At 40.2% G+C, this 15,156-nt stretch overlaps 1 protein-coding gene across 1 annotated transcript in view; it reads right to left on the bottom strand.

Moving 5' to 3' along the window:
* The window catches only part of LOC145418266 (uncharacterized), a 481,506-nt gene that overhangs the window by 131,349 nt on the left and 335,001 nt on the right, over window positions 1-15,156 (bottom strand). The window contains exon 12 of the mRNA XM_080286710.1: window positions 8,187-8,258. Within this exon, the coding sequence (XP_080142836.1) occupies window positions 8,187-8,258 (72 nt within the window). The remainder of the gene's footprint in view (window positions 1-8,186; window positions 8,259-15,156) is intronic.

The raw sequence follows: 15,156 nt of genomic DNA, 5'->3' as shown, positions 1-15,156 counted from the left end.
TCTGCCCGGACTGACGACGCTGGTCCAGAGTGCGAGCTGTTTGCGGAATCATTTAATCTCACCCAGTTGGTAAAGCAACCAACCAGAATACCTGATAATCCTGCCCATAATGCCCATCTCTTGGATTTATTCTTGACAAATAATCCAGATCAATACAGGATAGAGGTACTGTCACCACTTGGATCCTCTGACCACAATCTCATCAAAGCCTCATTAGTTAACCCTCCCACACCTCCCCGTTCTGAACCTGTCAGGGTGACCCGATGGCACTTTGATAGGGCAGACTGGGATGGATTTAGAAATTATCTTGCTGACATTCCATGGCAGTCTTTCTTCTCTAGTGATCCCAGTTCTACCCAGTCCCACATTTGTGACTTAATACTAGCTGGTATGGATTTATTCATACCAAATCAACAGTTCACTAAAAGATCGAACTCTCCAAAATGGTTTGATGGCAACTGTGCCAGAGCAACAGCCCAAAAGTCATTAGCATATAACTCTTCCTTAAAATCAAAAACATCTGAATCACTCTCCCAATTTAAAATTGCTAGAAATCATGCAAAAGCTGTATTAAATCTATCTAAATCAAACTTTCTTCAAAAGCAAGCATCAAAACTACTTAACAACCCTAATGACAATAGAATATTCTGGTCAACTCTTAATTCTTTCAATAATAACTTAAACAAGTCATCTTCCATTCCCCCACCAAAATCTTCAGATAGCTACATTACAAATGACCCGCGTGGGAAAGCGGATATCTTTGCAAGTACCTTTGCCAGAAACTCTACCATAGACGATACCAGCCATAATGTCCCAGTACTGGAACTTGATTCTCCCGAAATTGCCCCACTTAAAATACAGACAAGATACGTAAAATCCATCCTAGACAATTTACCTGCCAACAAAGCTCCAGGCCCAAATGGAGTTCCACCTATTGTTTTGAAAAAGTGTTCTCCTGAACTAGCCTCTGTCCTAGCTAAATTATTCAGACTATGCATACGTACTTCTTTATTCCAAAATTCATGGAAAGAAGCCAATATCCATCCAATTCCGAAGAAAGGAAGTTCGTCTGACCCCTCCGATTACAGACCAATAGCTGTCACATCTTCTCTTGGTAAGGTATTTGAAACTTTAATTAATAAGCATATTGTTAACCACGAAAGATCCACCATTGACATACTCAATCTCTTAACTCATACCATCCATCAATAAATTGATCTTTTTGGAGAAACTCATGCAGTAGCTCTTGATATCTCTAAAACTTTCGACAGAGTATGGCACCGTTTCCTGCTGTCCAAACTCCCTTGCTATGGACTAACGTCTTTTATTCCTTTGATTTCTTCATATCTCAGAGACAGGAAAATAAGAGTAAAAGTAGATGATGCATATTCCAATTTCCACTCCATTAATGCTGGTGTGCCGCAAGGATCAGTCCTGGCACCGACCCTATTTCTGGTTCATATTAATGATCTCTTATCTGTCACCCACAATCCCATCCATTCATTTGCAGATGACTCAACACTGCATAGTTCATTCACAATAAGACACCCATTTACAAAGTCTAATATCTCTACCTCTGAACTCAGTACAGCCATCTCCATAAATCAAGATTTATCTACAATCAGTGAATGGGGACAAAACAACCTTGTCTCTTTTAATGCTAGTAAAACTAATTATATACAGTTTACTAATAGACAGATATTGCCAGATTCGTACATTATCTTCAGTACTACTAATATTCCCATCTCCAAAAGTATAGAAATTCTTGGCGTCTCACTTAACAGTGCCCTCAGCTGGACCTCTCATGTCAGATCACTTGCTAAAACCACCTCAAAGAAACTTGGATTATTGTACAGAGTCCGTAACTTCTTCGCCGATGAGCAGTTAGCTATAATTTATAAGTCATGTGCGCTCTCAGCTTGAATATTCCTCACCCTTGTGGAATGGTTGTGGAGAGGTTGCATTAAGACAACTAGACAAAATTCAGAACAAAGTTATTAGTATCATTAACAACCATGTCATTACATATAAACTACCTCCCCTGCAAGTAAGAAGAAATGTTGCCTCCTTTGCATATTTTTTTTGGCAAATGCTCAGACGAAGTTGCGTCCATGATGCCACCTTTCCAAGCCTTCCCTCGTGCTACACGGGCATCTGGTAGCACTCATGACTGGAATATCACTCAGCCATATTGCAGAACTTCTGCCGATCAGAATTCTTTCTTTCCCTGAACTACGTCTCTCTGGAATTCGCTTCCCCAGAGTTATTTCCCCGTAAATTTCAATCCACAGCTGTTCAAGTCTAACTGTTCCAGATATTTTATGAACAGAGGACGCCAGTAATCTGGTGTATGGATTGTTTTTTTTTACTCATTTGTTTTTCCTTCCTCCGTTCTGTTATTCAATAAAAAAAAAAAAAAATGTATCATTCAGTCAACCGCCACATATTCACCCGATCATGAGTGTTTTCAGAACCATTTTTCACTGTTTCATAAGTGATCGTCTTTGTGCGCGACATTAGCACCTCTGCTGAGTGATTTATTGTGAGTGTGTATCGCTCACACTAAATTCGTTAAGCCGTTACCAAGTCCGGCCCACTTTCGCCTCTCTCTCTCACAATTTGAACTCAGTCAGGATTTGAGCGTCATGGAAGTAGGTTCGATTGGGCTCAGTGTCGAGCAGCGTGTGTGGCAGCGTCCTTCCTCAGTAACAACGCCCAGTTCATCCCGTCGCCGCCATTGTCCAGTGAGTTCCTGAATTCCCACCTAGCGTGATTTGGCGAGAGGTTCAGTGTGGCAGCGTCCTTCCTCAGCAACGACGCCCAGTTCCCGCTTAGCCCACTCTCTGACCAGTATTTCTTTCGTTTTTCCTAGGTTTAAGAGTTTAGCTTTTGAGTGAGTGAGTGTGTTCTCCTTATTTTGGAATTCATAATGAAACATGTAACATAAATTTGTTTCATTGTAATCAATAAATTTACAGTTCTTTTCCTTGAGCATAATGTAATGTAAACTCGTGTTTTATTTCTCCATTAAGCTTATTTCACTTATAGCTCCTAGTTTGCATAAACGCTTTGCATTATTCATAACTGGTACTTAGGCCAGTCCTTTAGTATTAAGCTTAAAATCCTTTGTGCAACGAGGAGTTAATTGCACCAGTAAGAACCTGTTTATCATTCATAGCATTAGTTATTGATTGTCAGGGGTGGAGTCACTTTCTCCAGAGGCTAACAGTACCAGTAAACAGCACGTGTGAGTAATTAGTCTGCTGTGTACTGTTGAGAAAGTTTATAAATTCTCGTCCTTAGAGAATCGGCGAAGTAAGCTGGCATAAAGTAATCATTGCTTGGTTTTCACAAGTCAATTCATTGTCCCTGTTCTCAAGTATTATTGAACATTATTTTTTAGTTTTGCATAATCTAAAAACCCCGTGACAGGTGGCTGTTGTGTATATGTATGTAATGACATTTCTTCCTCTCATGTTCCTGAACTTGAATCTTCTGAATTCACTACTCTTTGGCTTCGGCTTTCCTGTCATTCTCTGACTACATATATTTGTGTCATTTACTTATCCCTTAATTCTACTGACTGAATAACATTTCGACTATCTTACCTCCGTGATGGAACACATCCTATCCTTTTCTCCTTTCTCTGAAATCTCCTTTCAAAGAGATTTCAATGTTCACCACCAAAGTTGGTTCTCCTCTTCTTTCACTGATCCACCTGGTGAATAAGTATACATCTTTTCCATCCTTATTGACCTAGAGCAGCTTGTACAGCACCCTACCCATATCCCTGACCACCGTGGATAGACTTTCAACATACTGTACTTGACCTCTTCCTTACAACTAATCCTTTTGCTTATGATGTTAATCTTTCTTCTCCACTGGGCTCCTCCAATTGCAACCTTATCACCTTAACCTGTCCCATTGCTCCAGCTAGGCCTGTGGACCCTCACAAGAAGTGCCAGCTGTGGCACTCTGAACTGCGGGTTGGGAGGCCCTCAGGCAGTACATCTTTTATTTTCCCTGGAATAATTATTCCTTCCATGGCCGAGAGCCATTTGCTTGTGCCCTGTGCATCATGGAGGTTATTCTCTAGGGCATGGAAGCATGCATTCCTGTCTCATATCCTCTAACTAATACCAAAAAATCTTGGTTCTATCACGCTTGTTCTAATGCTGTCCACAACAAGGAGTGGGTCAACAAAGGGTACTGAATCCAACCCACTCCTGAATCTCATCTTGTTTAAGTTTGTTTCCGCAATCGTGCCAAGTCTGTTCTTCGCTCTGCTAAAAATAATTTCATTCGTAATAAATGCTCTGAACTCTCCAACCCAAATTCTTCCCACTCCTTCTGGCACCTTGACAAAAAACTTTCTAACAACTTTACCTCATCATCCGTCTCTCCTCTTTTCCAATCTGATGGCTCTGTAGCTATTTCTTCTACTGATTAAGTAGAACACTTTGCTCAGACTTTCTCCTCCAATTCCATCTCAGACAATTCCAGTGCTATTCTTCTATCACTTACCCCCTCAGACGTCCTCATGGCTGACATTAAAGTTTCTTTGACGTATTTTCTGCCATCACTGGCCTCAATACTAACAAGATGTATGGGCCTGATGGAGTCCCTCCTGTTGTCCTCAAGAACTGTGCTTCTGTGCTTACACACTGCCTAGGTAAACATTTTTGCCTTTGTCTGTCAACTCGTACCTTTCCTTCTTGCCCTGAAGTTTGCTCTCATTCAGCCTGTCCCAAAGAAGGGTGACCATTCCCAGCTCTCTAACTATCACCCATTTGCTTTAACATCCTGCATTACAACAATTTTTGAGTCCATTCTAAACAATATATATATATATATATATATATATATATATATATATATATATATATATATATATATATATATATATATATATAGATAGATAGATAGATAGATAGATAGATATAGATAGATAGATAGATAGATAGATAGATAGATACAGTAGCATCTTTCCTATTGCACCTTCTTTCTGAATGTCAGAATGGGTTCTGTCAGGGACGCTCCACTGGCGATCTTCTCACCTACCTTTCAGACTCCTGGTCATCCTCCTTTCGTGACTTTAACGAAAGCTTTACCATTGCTCTTGACATCTCAAAAGCTTTTGATCGAGTCTGGCATAAATCTTTATTTTCTAAACTGCCCTCTTACGGTTTCTACCCTCTGTCTGTACCTTCATCTTTAGCTTCCTTTCTGATCGTTCTATCGCTGCTGTTGTAGATGGCCACCATTCGTCTCCTAGAGCTATCAATAGTGGTGATCTACAGGGATCTGTCCTATCACCAACTCTCTTCCTTTTATTCATCATTGACCTTCTAAGCTGTATACCGAACCCTATCCACTCATATGCTGATGACTCCACCCATCACCTTTCCATTCGCTTCCTGCAGCATCCATATCAGCAGTTAAAACAAACAAGGGATGAGTCTATGGCATACCTAATGTCTGACTTGGCTCGTATCTCTATTTGGGGTACAAAATAATAATGTTGTTATAAATGTATCAAAAACTCAGTTCTTACGTCTATCAACCTGACAAAATCTTCCACAGGAGTACCCTCTAATTTTTAACAATATTCACCTCAATCCAGCATAATCCTTAAACATACCTGGGGTTTCATTTTCTCGCAATTATAAAATCTGCTTTCAAGAGATTAAGTGTGTTAAGCCGACTCTGTGCCTCGGTTACCCTTGCACAGTTGTTGACATTATACAACGATTTTATTCCTCCCCCCCCCCTCCCCTGTGTACAGTACAACTCTCATGTGTGGGGAAGCTTCCCACATGCAGCTCTTCTCAATAGGATGGAGTCAAAGCTTTCGTTTCATTAACTCCCCTCCTCTTTGTGGCTCCCTTCTACCTCTCTCTCTTCGCTGCACTGTTGCATCTTTATCTCTTTTCTATCGCTACTTCAATTGTCACTGCTCCTATGAACTGTCTGCTTGCATTCCTCCACCACTATGGTGGAAGCGTACCAACAAACTCTCATCCCTTTTCTGTCCAACTCTCTAATGCAAGAGTTAACCGTTATTCCCAGTCCTTCATGTATGCTACAGGTCAACTCTGGAAGTGTCTCCCTCTCTCTGTATATCCTACTGCTTATGGTCTCCAGTCTTTCAGACGCAGTGTGTCCAGGCATATCGAAATGTACGGATCTTGAATTTGGCCCTCTGTTATCTATTTTTTTCTTCTTCTTGGAGGGAACAATTTGCAGGCTCTTCGTCTTTGGTTCCTTCTTCCTTACATAACAAAAAATAATGGGTTCTATCCAGGATTTTAGTTGTCATCCTTGGGAAAAGCCACTCAACACCAATTATTGTTTCACAACCTTTCCAACGTTGTGTAGATCCGCTGAAATTTTACCAGAATTTGGAATGACACAGTGTTGGTGCTCATTGTTTTTTAAGTTATATGCTACCAACTTTTGAGAAAAGTCATTTATGTATCACCTATTACTTTCCAGTAATATTTCCACCAATGTGCAAAGATCCATTGTAGCTTTAATTGTGTCAAAAAATAAAAATCTTTGGTGATGTGTCGTAACATCCTTCGTCTGTGTTTTTACTGCGTCCTTGCTCGCTTCATTCTCTTGAAGAATTAAAAAATATCATCGGATAGAACTGGTTCAAGCAAGATAATTCAAGAACGTGAATTTCTGTGGGCACAGCAACTTCAGAATTACCAAACGATACGGAACACATGGCTTACATAAGTACTAGGTAGATGTGTGAGCTTCAGAGCCCAGATATGGTGCATTGCAAAAGCTGCTGAAGTCCACAGCGTTTAAGGGGAAGTTTCAGCGGCACTCATATGGGGCTTTGCAAAGTAATTAAAGTCTACAGAGGTTAAGGCGACGACTCGGGGCACTTATATGGGGCTCAGCTAAAGTCAGTAAGTCTACGAGAGTGAAGAATCGCCTTTCTGAAAAATATTAGTGATCGACAGAATGAAAGGTCAGCTGTAAGAGATGACCTCGCAACTGAAAATATCACTTATGTTGTACTTAGTCTCTACAGTACAATTCGATGCCGTGCTTTTTACTATCCCAAAGGGCAAGTATTTTGATTTTTTCTGTTTGTTGTTCTCATTCTTACTGACGTCCACTGCCACTGTCGTACACATATATTTGCATGCCGATTGGCATACAAATTACTATGCATATATATGAGTCTGATATCGTGAGCCGCCTTTCTCAGCTTTTCGATAAAGTCCTTTAAAGTAGATGTTACGGTGAAGTAACCACAAGGTCAAAGGCACAGACACCAAAGCAACCTCATATACAGGCTCGTAAACTATTCCGTTTCTAATGTAGTTTGAAGTAAGAAGGTAGTTTGACCTGTAAGATCCTTCTAGCTTGTGTTCACGGTGACTCGATTGTTTGATGTGAGCTACAAAGGAATGCAAATATATCTATGCACTTATATTAAAAAGGAAACTTTGGGAAATGTCAGCATTTACTCAGAAGTTTTGCATGCATATGCTGCCTCTCTTGTACATCTTACTCTTGCTACCTCAAGATTATTTATCAGTGGCATAGTGACATGGGGGGATTAGATATAACCTTAGTTAACTTCCTCCTACATTAGGTGAATTCGTGTAACATAATTGATTTGTCGTTACTCTGAGAAAAAGAAAGTTGCTTTATTAAAGGTGTTATATTGACATAAAAACCTTGATATTTTTAATAATGACTGAAGTAGTAAACTTTTCAACACCTTTAATACGATGGCGTCATTTTGTAGATTATTCTTGAGTGTAGAGAAATAAATTTAGGTTAGGAATGCCGTCGAGTTTGGAAGGGGATGGTGAAGGATATGTCTAACACGGCCAGTCCATGAATTCTATCCTAAGGGAAAATTTTTTAAAACCGTAGTAAGATTTAAACATCGATGGCACAACAGAATAAAGAATATATGTACTATGTGGTACTGACGACGCTTGTTTTCATGCCACTGTTGACATAAAAAGTTGGCTTTATCCAGTTTAGTGGACTTTTCTGACGGGAATTAACCATCGTTAGCCCCTTCACTACGAGGGAGCTCACCTAATACAATTAAATCGTCTGGTACTGGCAACAATAAAATTATAATCAAGCATCCTGAACTTTCAATTATTATATTCAGTTTTTAATTTGCACATATAAATTATACTTACAGTTTTCTCAGAGAATCCAGTCCCACAAATGAGGCGGAGTAGAGGTGTTGGATCTGGTTGAAGTTCAGTTCACTGTGGAGAGAACAGCGATAATGTCTTTTAATATCTTGTATCGGGTGACACGTTTTTATATTATATTATTAATATTTCCAGATAATTTTATTCATCCTAGTAGAGCATCCTAATAGAGAGGGGGTCAATGAGGGCTGCAAGAACCTCCCTAGTTGGTAAACTCTCTCCTGAGCTTACTTATAGTCATCTGGATGCAGCAAGGCCCTAGTAGGATAAGAAGACGTGTTATTGGTGATGAAGCATGGTTAAATTCTCTTCATTGTGGAGACAAAAACAATAATGAAGTTTAATTCTCATCCCCACCTCCAACCAGCACTGCAGTCCGTTCTGCCCATTCCTTTGTTTTCCACGTATTTTATTTACCTCCCAGCCTCTGACAGCTTCATGCCACGACGCAGGTGAAGCGGTCCACAAACACGTTTTCTTTTCATGTTCTTGTGTCCGTATAAGCTGGAGAAAGGGGTGAGATGATGATGATGATGATGATGATGATGATGATGATGATGATGATGAAACAGAGGTAAGGGAGACATGCCCATTTTTTAAACAATATGTGATGTTAACTATATTTACCATCTTTGTAGGGCTTCCGATAATATTATAATGAAACTGTTGAAACGTATGTTGCTTTTTCTCCCTATTCTTTGCCGGCAATGACCACACAGTTAGCAAGAGATCTGTGATTTATATAAATCTGCCTTCTAGTCAGGTGCAAGAAATGATGATTGGCTCTTAATAAAAAAAAATAAAAAAAAGTACAAGTCATTTCAGAGTAGAATTTTTCGTACACTTGATATAACATAAATCAAGGATGCTGATTTTAAATTTGCTGCATAACATTCTCTATCTTTTGTCATTAGCACAGGACAACAGATTCAATAATGGGTGTCATTTTAGCGATAATGGCATTGTTTTTTGTTTTTTGTGTTTCAATAACACAGACAGTAGGCCAGCATGCTCTCCAATACAAGTTTCTCTAACCATCAACACCAAACTACATGCACATTACACACTACACTTCCTTTTCAAAATTAAAAAAGACAAATGGTGTCTAATAACCAAGCCTCGGAGTCCCCGGGGGGAGAGAGGACCATAAATGCCCTAACAATCCGCCCCTCTCCCGGTGACGACTCAACGAGCTGCCTGGAACCACTGCCTGACTCACTTCTCCATTTATACAAAATTCGCGCCCTTTCCTCTAACTTTCCCTATGTTGAGCACCACCTCTCCTCCTCTAAACCTCACCTCCTCTTCTTAACTGAGACTCAGCTGTCTGAGGCAACTGATAGCAAACCCTTTTCTGTATCCTCCTACTTTCTGTATATTCATTTCAAAGCCAAAGGTGGCTGTTGTGTAAATATATGCAACGACTTATCTTGCTCTCTTGTTCCTGAATTTGATTCTTCTAAATTCTCTACTCTCTGGCTTTAGCTTACCTATCATTCTCTGACGAAATATATCTGTGTTGTGTACTTATCCCTTAATTCTACTGCCTATGAAAAATTCTTCGACTATCTTGCTTCTATGATGGAACACATTCCATCCATTTCTCCTTTCTCTGAAATCTCCATTCTAGGAGATTTCAGTGTTCACTACCACCTTTGGCTCTCCTCTCCTTTCACTGATCCACCTGATGAACATGCCTACATCTTGTCTATGCTTAATGACCTAGAGCAGCTTGTACAACACCCTACCCTTATCCCTGACCGCCTTGGAGAGAGTTCCAACATACCTTTCCTCTTCCTTACAACTAATCCTTCTGCTTACATTGTTAATCTTTCCTCTTCATTGGGCGCCATCAATCACAACCTTATTACCTTAACCTGCCCAATCACTTCAGTAAGGCCAATGGACCATCCAAAGACACGTCAATTGTGGCATTTTGCAGCTGCTGATTTGAAGACCCTCAGACAGTACTTCTTTAATTTTCCCTGGAATGATTATTGCTTCCATGGCTGGGAGCCATCTGAGTGTGCCTTGCGCATTACGGAGGTTATTCCCTCGGGCATGAAAGCATACATTCCCCTATCGTGTCCTTTGACTAATGCAAGAAAGCCTTTGTTTAATCCACAACATGGAGACAGCCAATTAAAGGTACCAGAGCCAACCCATCCTTGAATCACACTTTTGTTTTTATTTCTGCCCAAAATTGTGCCAAGTCTGTTCTTCGCTCTGCTAAAACTATTTTCATCCTTACTAAATGCACTCAACTCTCTAACTCGAAATCTTCCTTCTCGTTCTGGCACCTTGCCAAAAACCTTTCTAACAACTTTACCTAATCATCATTCCCTCCTCTTTACTACTCTGATAGCTCTGTAGCTATTTCTTCTACTGATAAAGTAGATGTCTTTGCTCAGACTTTCTCCACCAATTCCACCTTAGACGATTCCAGTGCTGTTCCTCCATCATTTCCCCCCTCTGATTTCCTCATGGCTGACATTAAAATTTCTTCAGCTGATGTATTTTCTGCCATCACTGGCCTCAGTGCTAACAAGGCATATGGGCCTGATGGAGTCTCTCCTGTTGTTCTCAAGAACTGTGCTTCTGTGCTTACACCCTGCCTAGGTAAACATTTTCGTCTTTGTCTATCAACTTGTGCCTTTCCTTCTTGCTGAAAGTTTGCCCTTATTCAGCCAGTCCCAAAGAAGGGTGACCATTCCCAACCCTCTAACTATCGCCCAATTGCTTTAACATGCTGTGTCTTATAAGTTTTCGAGTCTATTCTTAACAGAAAAATTTTAAAGCATCTTTCCTATCATAACCTTCTTTCTGATCGTCAGTACGGGTTCCGTCAGGGACGTTCCACTGGCGATCTTCTCACCTACCTTTCAGACTCCTGGTCATCCTCCTTTTGGGTCTTTGGCGAAAGCTTTGCCATTGCACTTGACATCTCAAATGCTTTCGATCGAGTCTGGCATAAATCTTTAATTTCCAAACTGGCCTTTAATAGTTTCTATTATTCTATCTGTGCCTTCATTTATAGCTTCCTTTCTGGTCATTCTATAGTTGCTGTTGTAAACCGCCATCGTTCTTCTTGATCTATCAATAATGGTGTTCCTCAGAGCTCTGTCCTATCACCAACTCTTTTCCTTTTATTCATCAATGACCTTCTAAGCTGTACATCTAACCCTATCCACTCTTACACTAACGATTCCACCCTTTACCTCTCCATTCGGTTCTTACAAAGTCCATCTCAGCTATTACTTCAACAAACAAAGGATGAGGTTATGGCACACCTAATGTCTGACTTGGCTCGAATCTCTGACTGGGTTAAAACTAATCTTGTTTTTAATGCATCAAAAACTCAGTTCTTACACCTATCAACACGACAAAATATTTCACAGGAGTATCTACTAATGTTTGATAATATCCAGCTTAATCCTGCATCATCCTGAAACATATTTCGTTTTTTTATTTTCTCGGGACATATCTTGGAAAGTTCATATTACATCTCTTGTAAAATCTGCTTCCAAGAGATTAGGTGTGCTAAGCCGACTCTGTACCTTCTTTATCCCTGCACTTTATACACGGGTTTTATTCGCCCTTGTGTTGAGTACAACTCTCATGTGTGGGGAGGCTCCCCACATACTGCTCTTCTCAGTAGGTTGGAGTCAAACGATTTTCGTCTTATCACCTCTCCTCCTCTTACTGGCTCCCTTCAACTTCTGTCTCTTCGCCGCACTGCTGCAGCTTTATCTCTTTTCTATTGCTACTTCAATGAACACTGCTCCTCTGAACTCTTTGCTTGCATCCCTCCACCTGTACGACGGGTGCGTAACATCCGCCTAGCAACAAACTCTCATCCCTTTTCTGTCCAACTCTCTAATGCAAGAGTTAACCACTACTCCAAGTCCTTCATTTATGCAACAAATTAACTCTGGAACTGTCTTGCTCTGTCTGTATTTCCAATTATGTATGATCTCCAGTCTTTCAAACGCAGTATGTCCAGGCATCTCGAAATGAACAGATCTTGAATTTGGCTCTCTTTCTTATTGTTTTTGTATTATTCTTGGAAGGAACGTTTGTGGGCTCCTGGCCTTTGGTTCCTTCTTCCTTGCATTTTAAAAAATATATGAAATTCTATCACATTTTAAGATGAATCTTGTTTGATATTTCTTTTCAAATAAATATTAAACCTTTTTATTGACAAGTTAAAGACATTAGCAACATAATGTTGTATACGTAATGAGTACGACAGCACAAATTTCATATCATATTGTGACAACTTAGGGAATATTTGATGATTGTTACACTAGAAAAATTTTCATGTACCTTGAATGTTTTTTTTATATTAACAAAGAACTTATGTTTTCCCAATATACTTACTAAAAATGTTCCACCAGTGAAACTGTGAGGTCCCCAGAACCAAAATTTGAAAAAATGTTCAGCAGACCTGGTTCACAGATACTGAGGAACCTGATGTGCATGAGGTGCAATCCAAATCCAAAGATATGACATTTGTCATGAGAAGAAGTGCACATGATCCAAAGACTGGCTGAAGTTATTTTGATCAAATGGCATGTGAAAGTGATGCCCAGAAAACGAAAGCTGGCTATATGGCAAACGTTCTGAGCTCTGCTCATGAATATGAAACTATGAATGCAGTTGTCAATAGATGCCAATATATCTCTGAAAAACTGGACCAAAAACATGTTTTAACAGCTGATGAGCTGCCTTACTCAAAATTGATGGAGTTGAAATGGTCACAAGATTATTTGCTTTTTCTCCCTAAACTTGCCGGACTTCATAACTTTTTGAATTTTATGAAAGTCATTGGTCAGCAAATCCAATCAGAAGAGTTTCATGAGCTACTGTATGGACAGAAGGTGATTTGCTAGGAGAGAAAACAACAGAAAGGGTCTATCTGAGAAGGACTATAAGAAATGTATGAGGGCCCACAAAATACCTTTCAAGCCATGCAGGAGATCCTCATGCCACAGTTCCTGCAGTTTCTAGATGGTCACAACAAAGAACTCAAACAGAGAATACTTGAAGGTGACGGTGAAGTCACTGCTGATGATCTCATATACTTCTCAGTTCAAATGTGGACATTTAAACATGAAAAGGGAACTTTGAACATGAATGGGAACTTTGTTGTTAAGACTGCAGCAATGAAGTTCATTCATGTGTCCCCTGACCAAAGTCTAGAATGGTTAGATGCTGCTGGAAAAAGTGGCGGTGGAATTGTCGGAATCACTAAAAGTCTGACTGCCCTGAGCAGACAGGTCTTGTCCTTTAATCTGTGGTCTCAGATCTCAACAGATGCCAAAGCAATGTTTGAAATCCACCCTGGACATGCCGCTGCTCACAAAAAGTCCAGCATGGAAAGACGGAGACAAGATACACAGACTGAAAACAGTAATTGAGAAGCTTGATGCATCTGGAGTCTTCTGTGATGAAACCACTGATGAGATTGTCGACATTGCCACAAAGTACCAGGCTACAGTTGAAATTAAAGAATCTCTCTTAAATGTTGACAACCTGTGCAAAATTCAGCCCCAAACGTACACCCATGAGAGGCTTCTTCCACCACATGAAGAATCCATTAAAAGAAATTCCACGATCTGATGAAGAGATGTAATCCTGAAACATTTGACAAATTATATGATGTTACAAAACAAGGAGGGAGGTGAGAAGACAGGAAGAAATCAGTAGGATAAAAGTTGTGGAAGCAATGAAGAAAGTTAAATCGGGGAAAACCCCAGGAACTGATGGAGTGTGTGGTGAAATGCTGAAGCATGGGGGAGAGATAGTAGTAGAATGGATGTGGAAGATGTGCAGATTGGCCTGGGAGGAAGGTAGAGTCCCGGAGGATTGGAAGTCAGGTATAATTATTCCCTTGTACAAAGGAAAAGGGGAAAAAGAAGTGTGTGGTAATCATAGGGGCATTTGTCTTCTTAGTATAATAGGAAAAGTGTATGGTAGGATACTTATTGACAGAGTTAGAAAAAGAACAGAAAAATTAGTTGGAGAAGAACAGGGAGGCTTTAGGAAGGGAAGAGGTTGTGTAGATCAGATATTCATTCTTAGATCTTTAGTGGAAAAGTTTCTAGAGAAGGGAAAGAAGTTGTATGCGGCTTTCATGGATTTGGAGAAAGCATATGACAGGGTGGATAGACAAGGATTGTGGAAAGTGTTAAGAATATAATGGAGTAGATGGGAAGTTGTTGAATGCTGTGAAGAGTATGTACGATGGTGCGAAGGCTGCAGTGCGTGTGGATGGTGAACTAAGTGAATTTTTCTCTTTGAAAGTTGGGTTGAAACAGGGATGTGTCATGTCTCCATGGTTGTTCAATCTGTACATGGATGGGGTAATAAAAGAGGTACAAGGTAGGGCAGTGGATGTTGGAGTGGCCCTGGTGAGAGAGGATAGTGTTTGGACACTCCCTGTACTGTTGTTTGCAGATGATACTGTGTTGTTGAGTGAAGACGAAGGGGAGCTGCAAGGCTTGGTGGATGAGTTTGGGAGAGTGTGTAAGAAACGGAATCTAAAGGTGAATGTAGGGAAGAGTAAAGTGATGGTCTTTGAGAGAGGTGAAGTCAGTGAATGTACAGTGAGGTTGGATGGTGAGGAATTAGAAAATGAGAGTACGTTTAAGTACTTGGGTAGTGTGATGAGTAAGGATGGAGGTTTGGAGGGTGAAGTGCTTGAAAGGGTACAGCAGGGAAGAAAGGTTGCTGGTTCCTTGAAAGCAGTGATAAGAAACAGGGAAGTGAGCATGGAAGTGAAAAAGTTACTACATGGCAGTATTGTGATACCAACTCCAACGTACGGAAGTGAAGCGTGGACGTTGTTGGAAGGACACAAGTCAAGAGTGAAAGCAATGGAAATGAGTTATTTAAGAGGAGCCTGTGGAGTTACATGGAGAGATAGGCTGACGAATGAGGATATAAAGAA

This window comes from Coenobita brevimanus, chromosome 113 (genome assembly GCF_032717465.1).
Source record: "Coenobita brevimanus isolate Jiangsu-jjx chromosome 113, ASM3271746v2, whole genome shotgun sequence".
Classification (NCBI taxonomy): Eukaryota; Metazoa; Arthropoda; class Malacostraca; order Decapoda; family Coenobitidae; genus Coenobita; species Coenobita brevimanus.
Note: the sequence above shows the minus strand (reverse complement) of the source record. Positions and strands in the feature narration are given on the sequence as shown.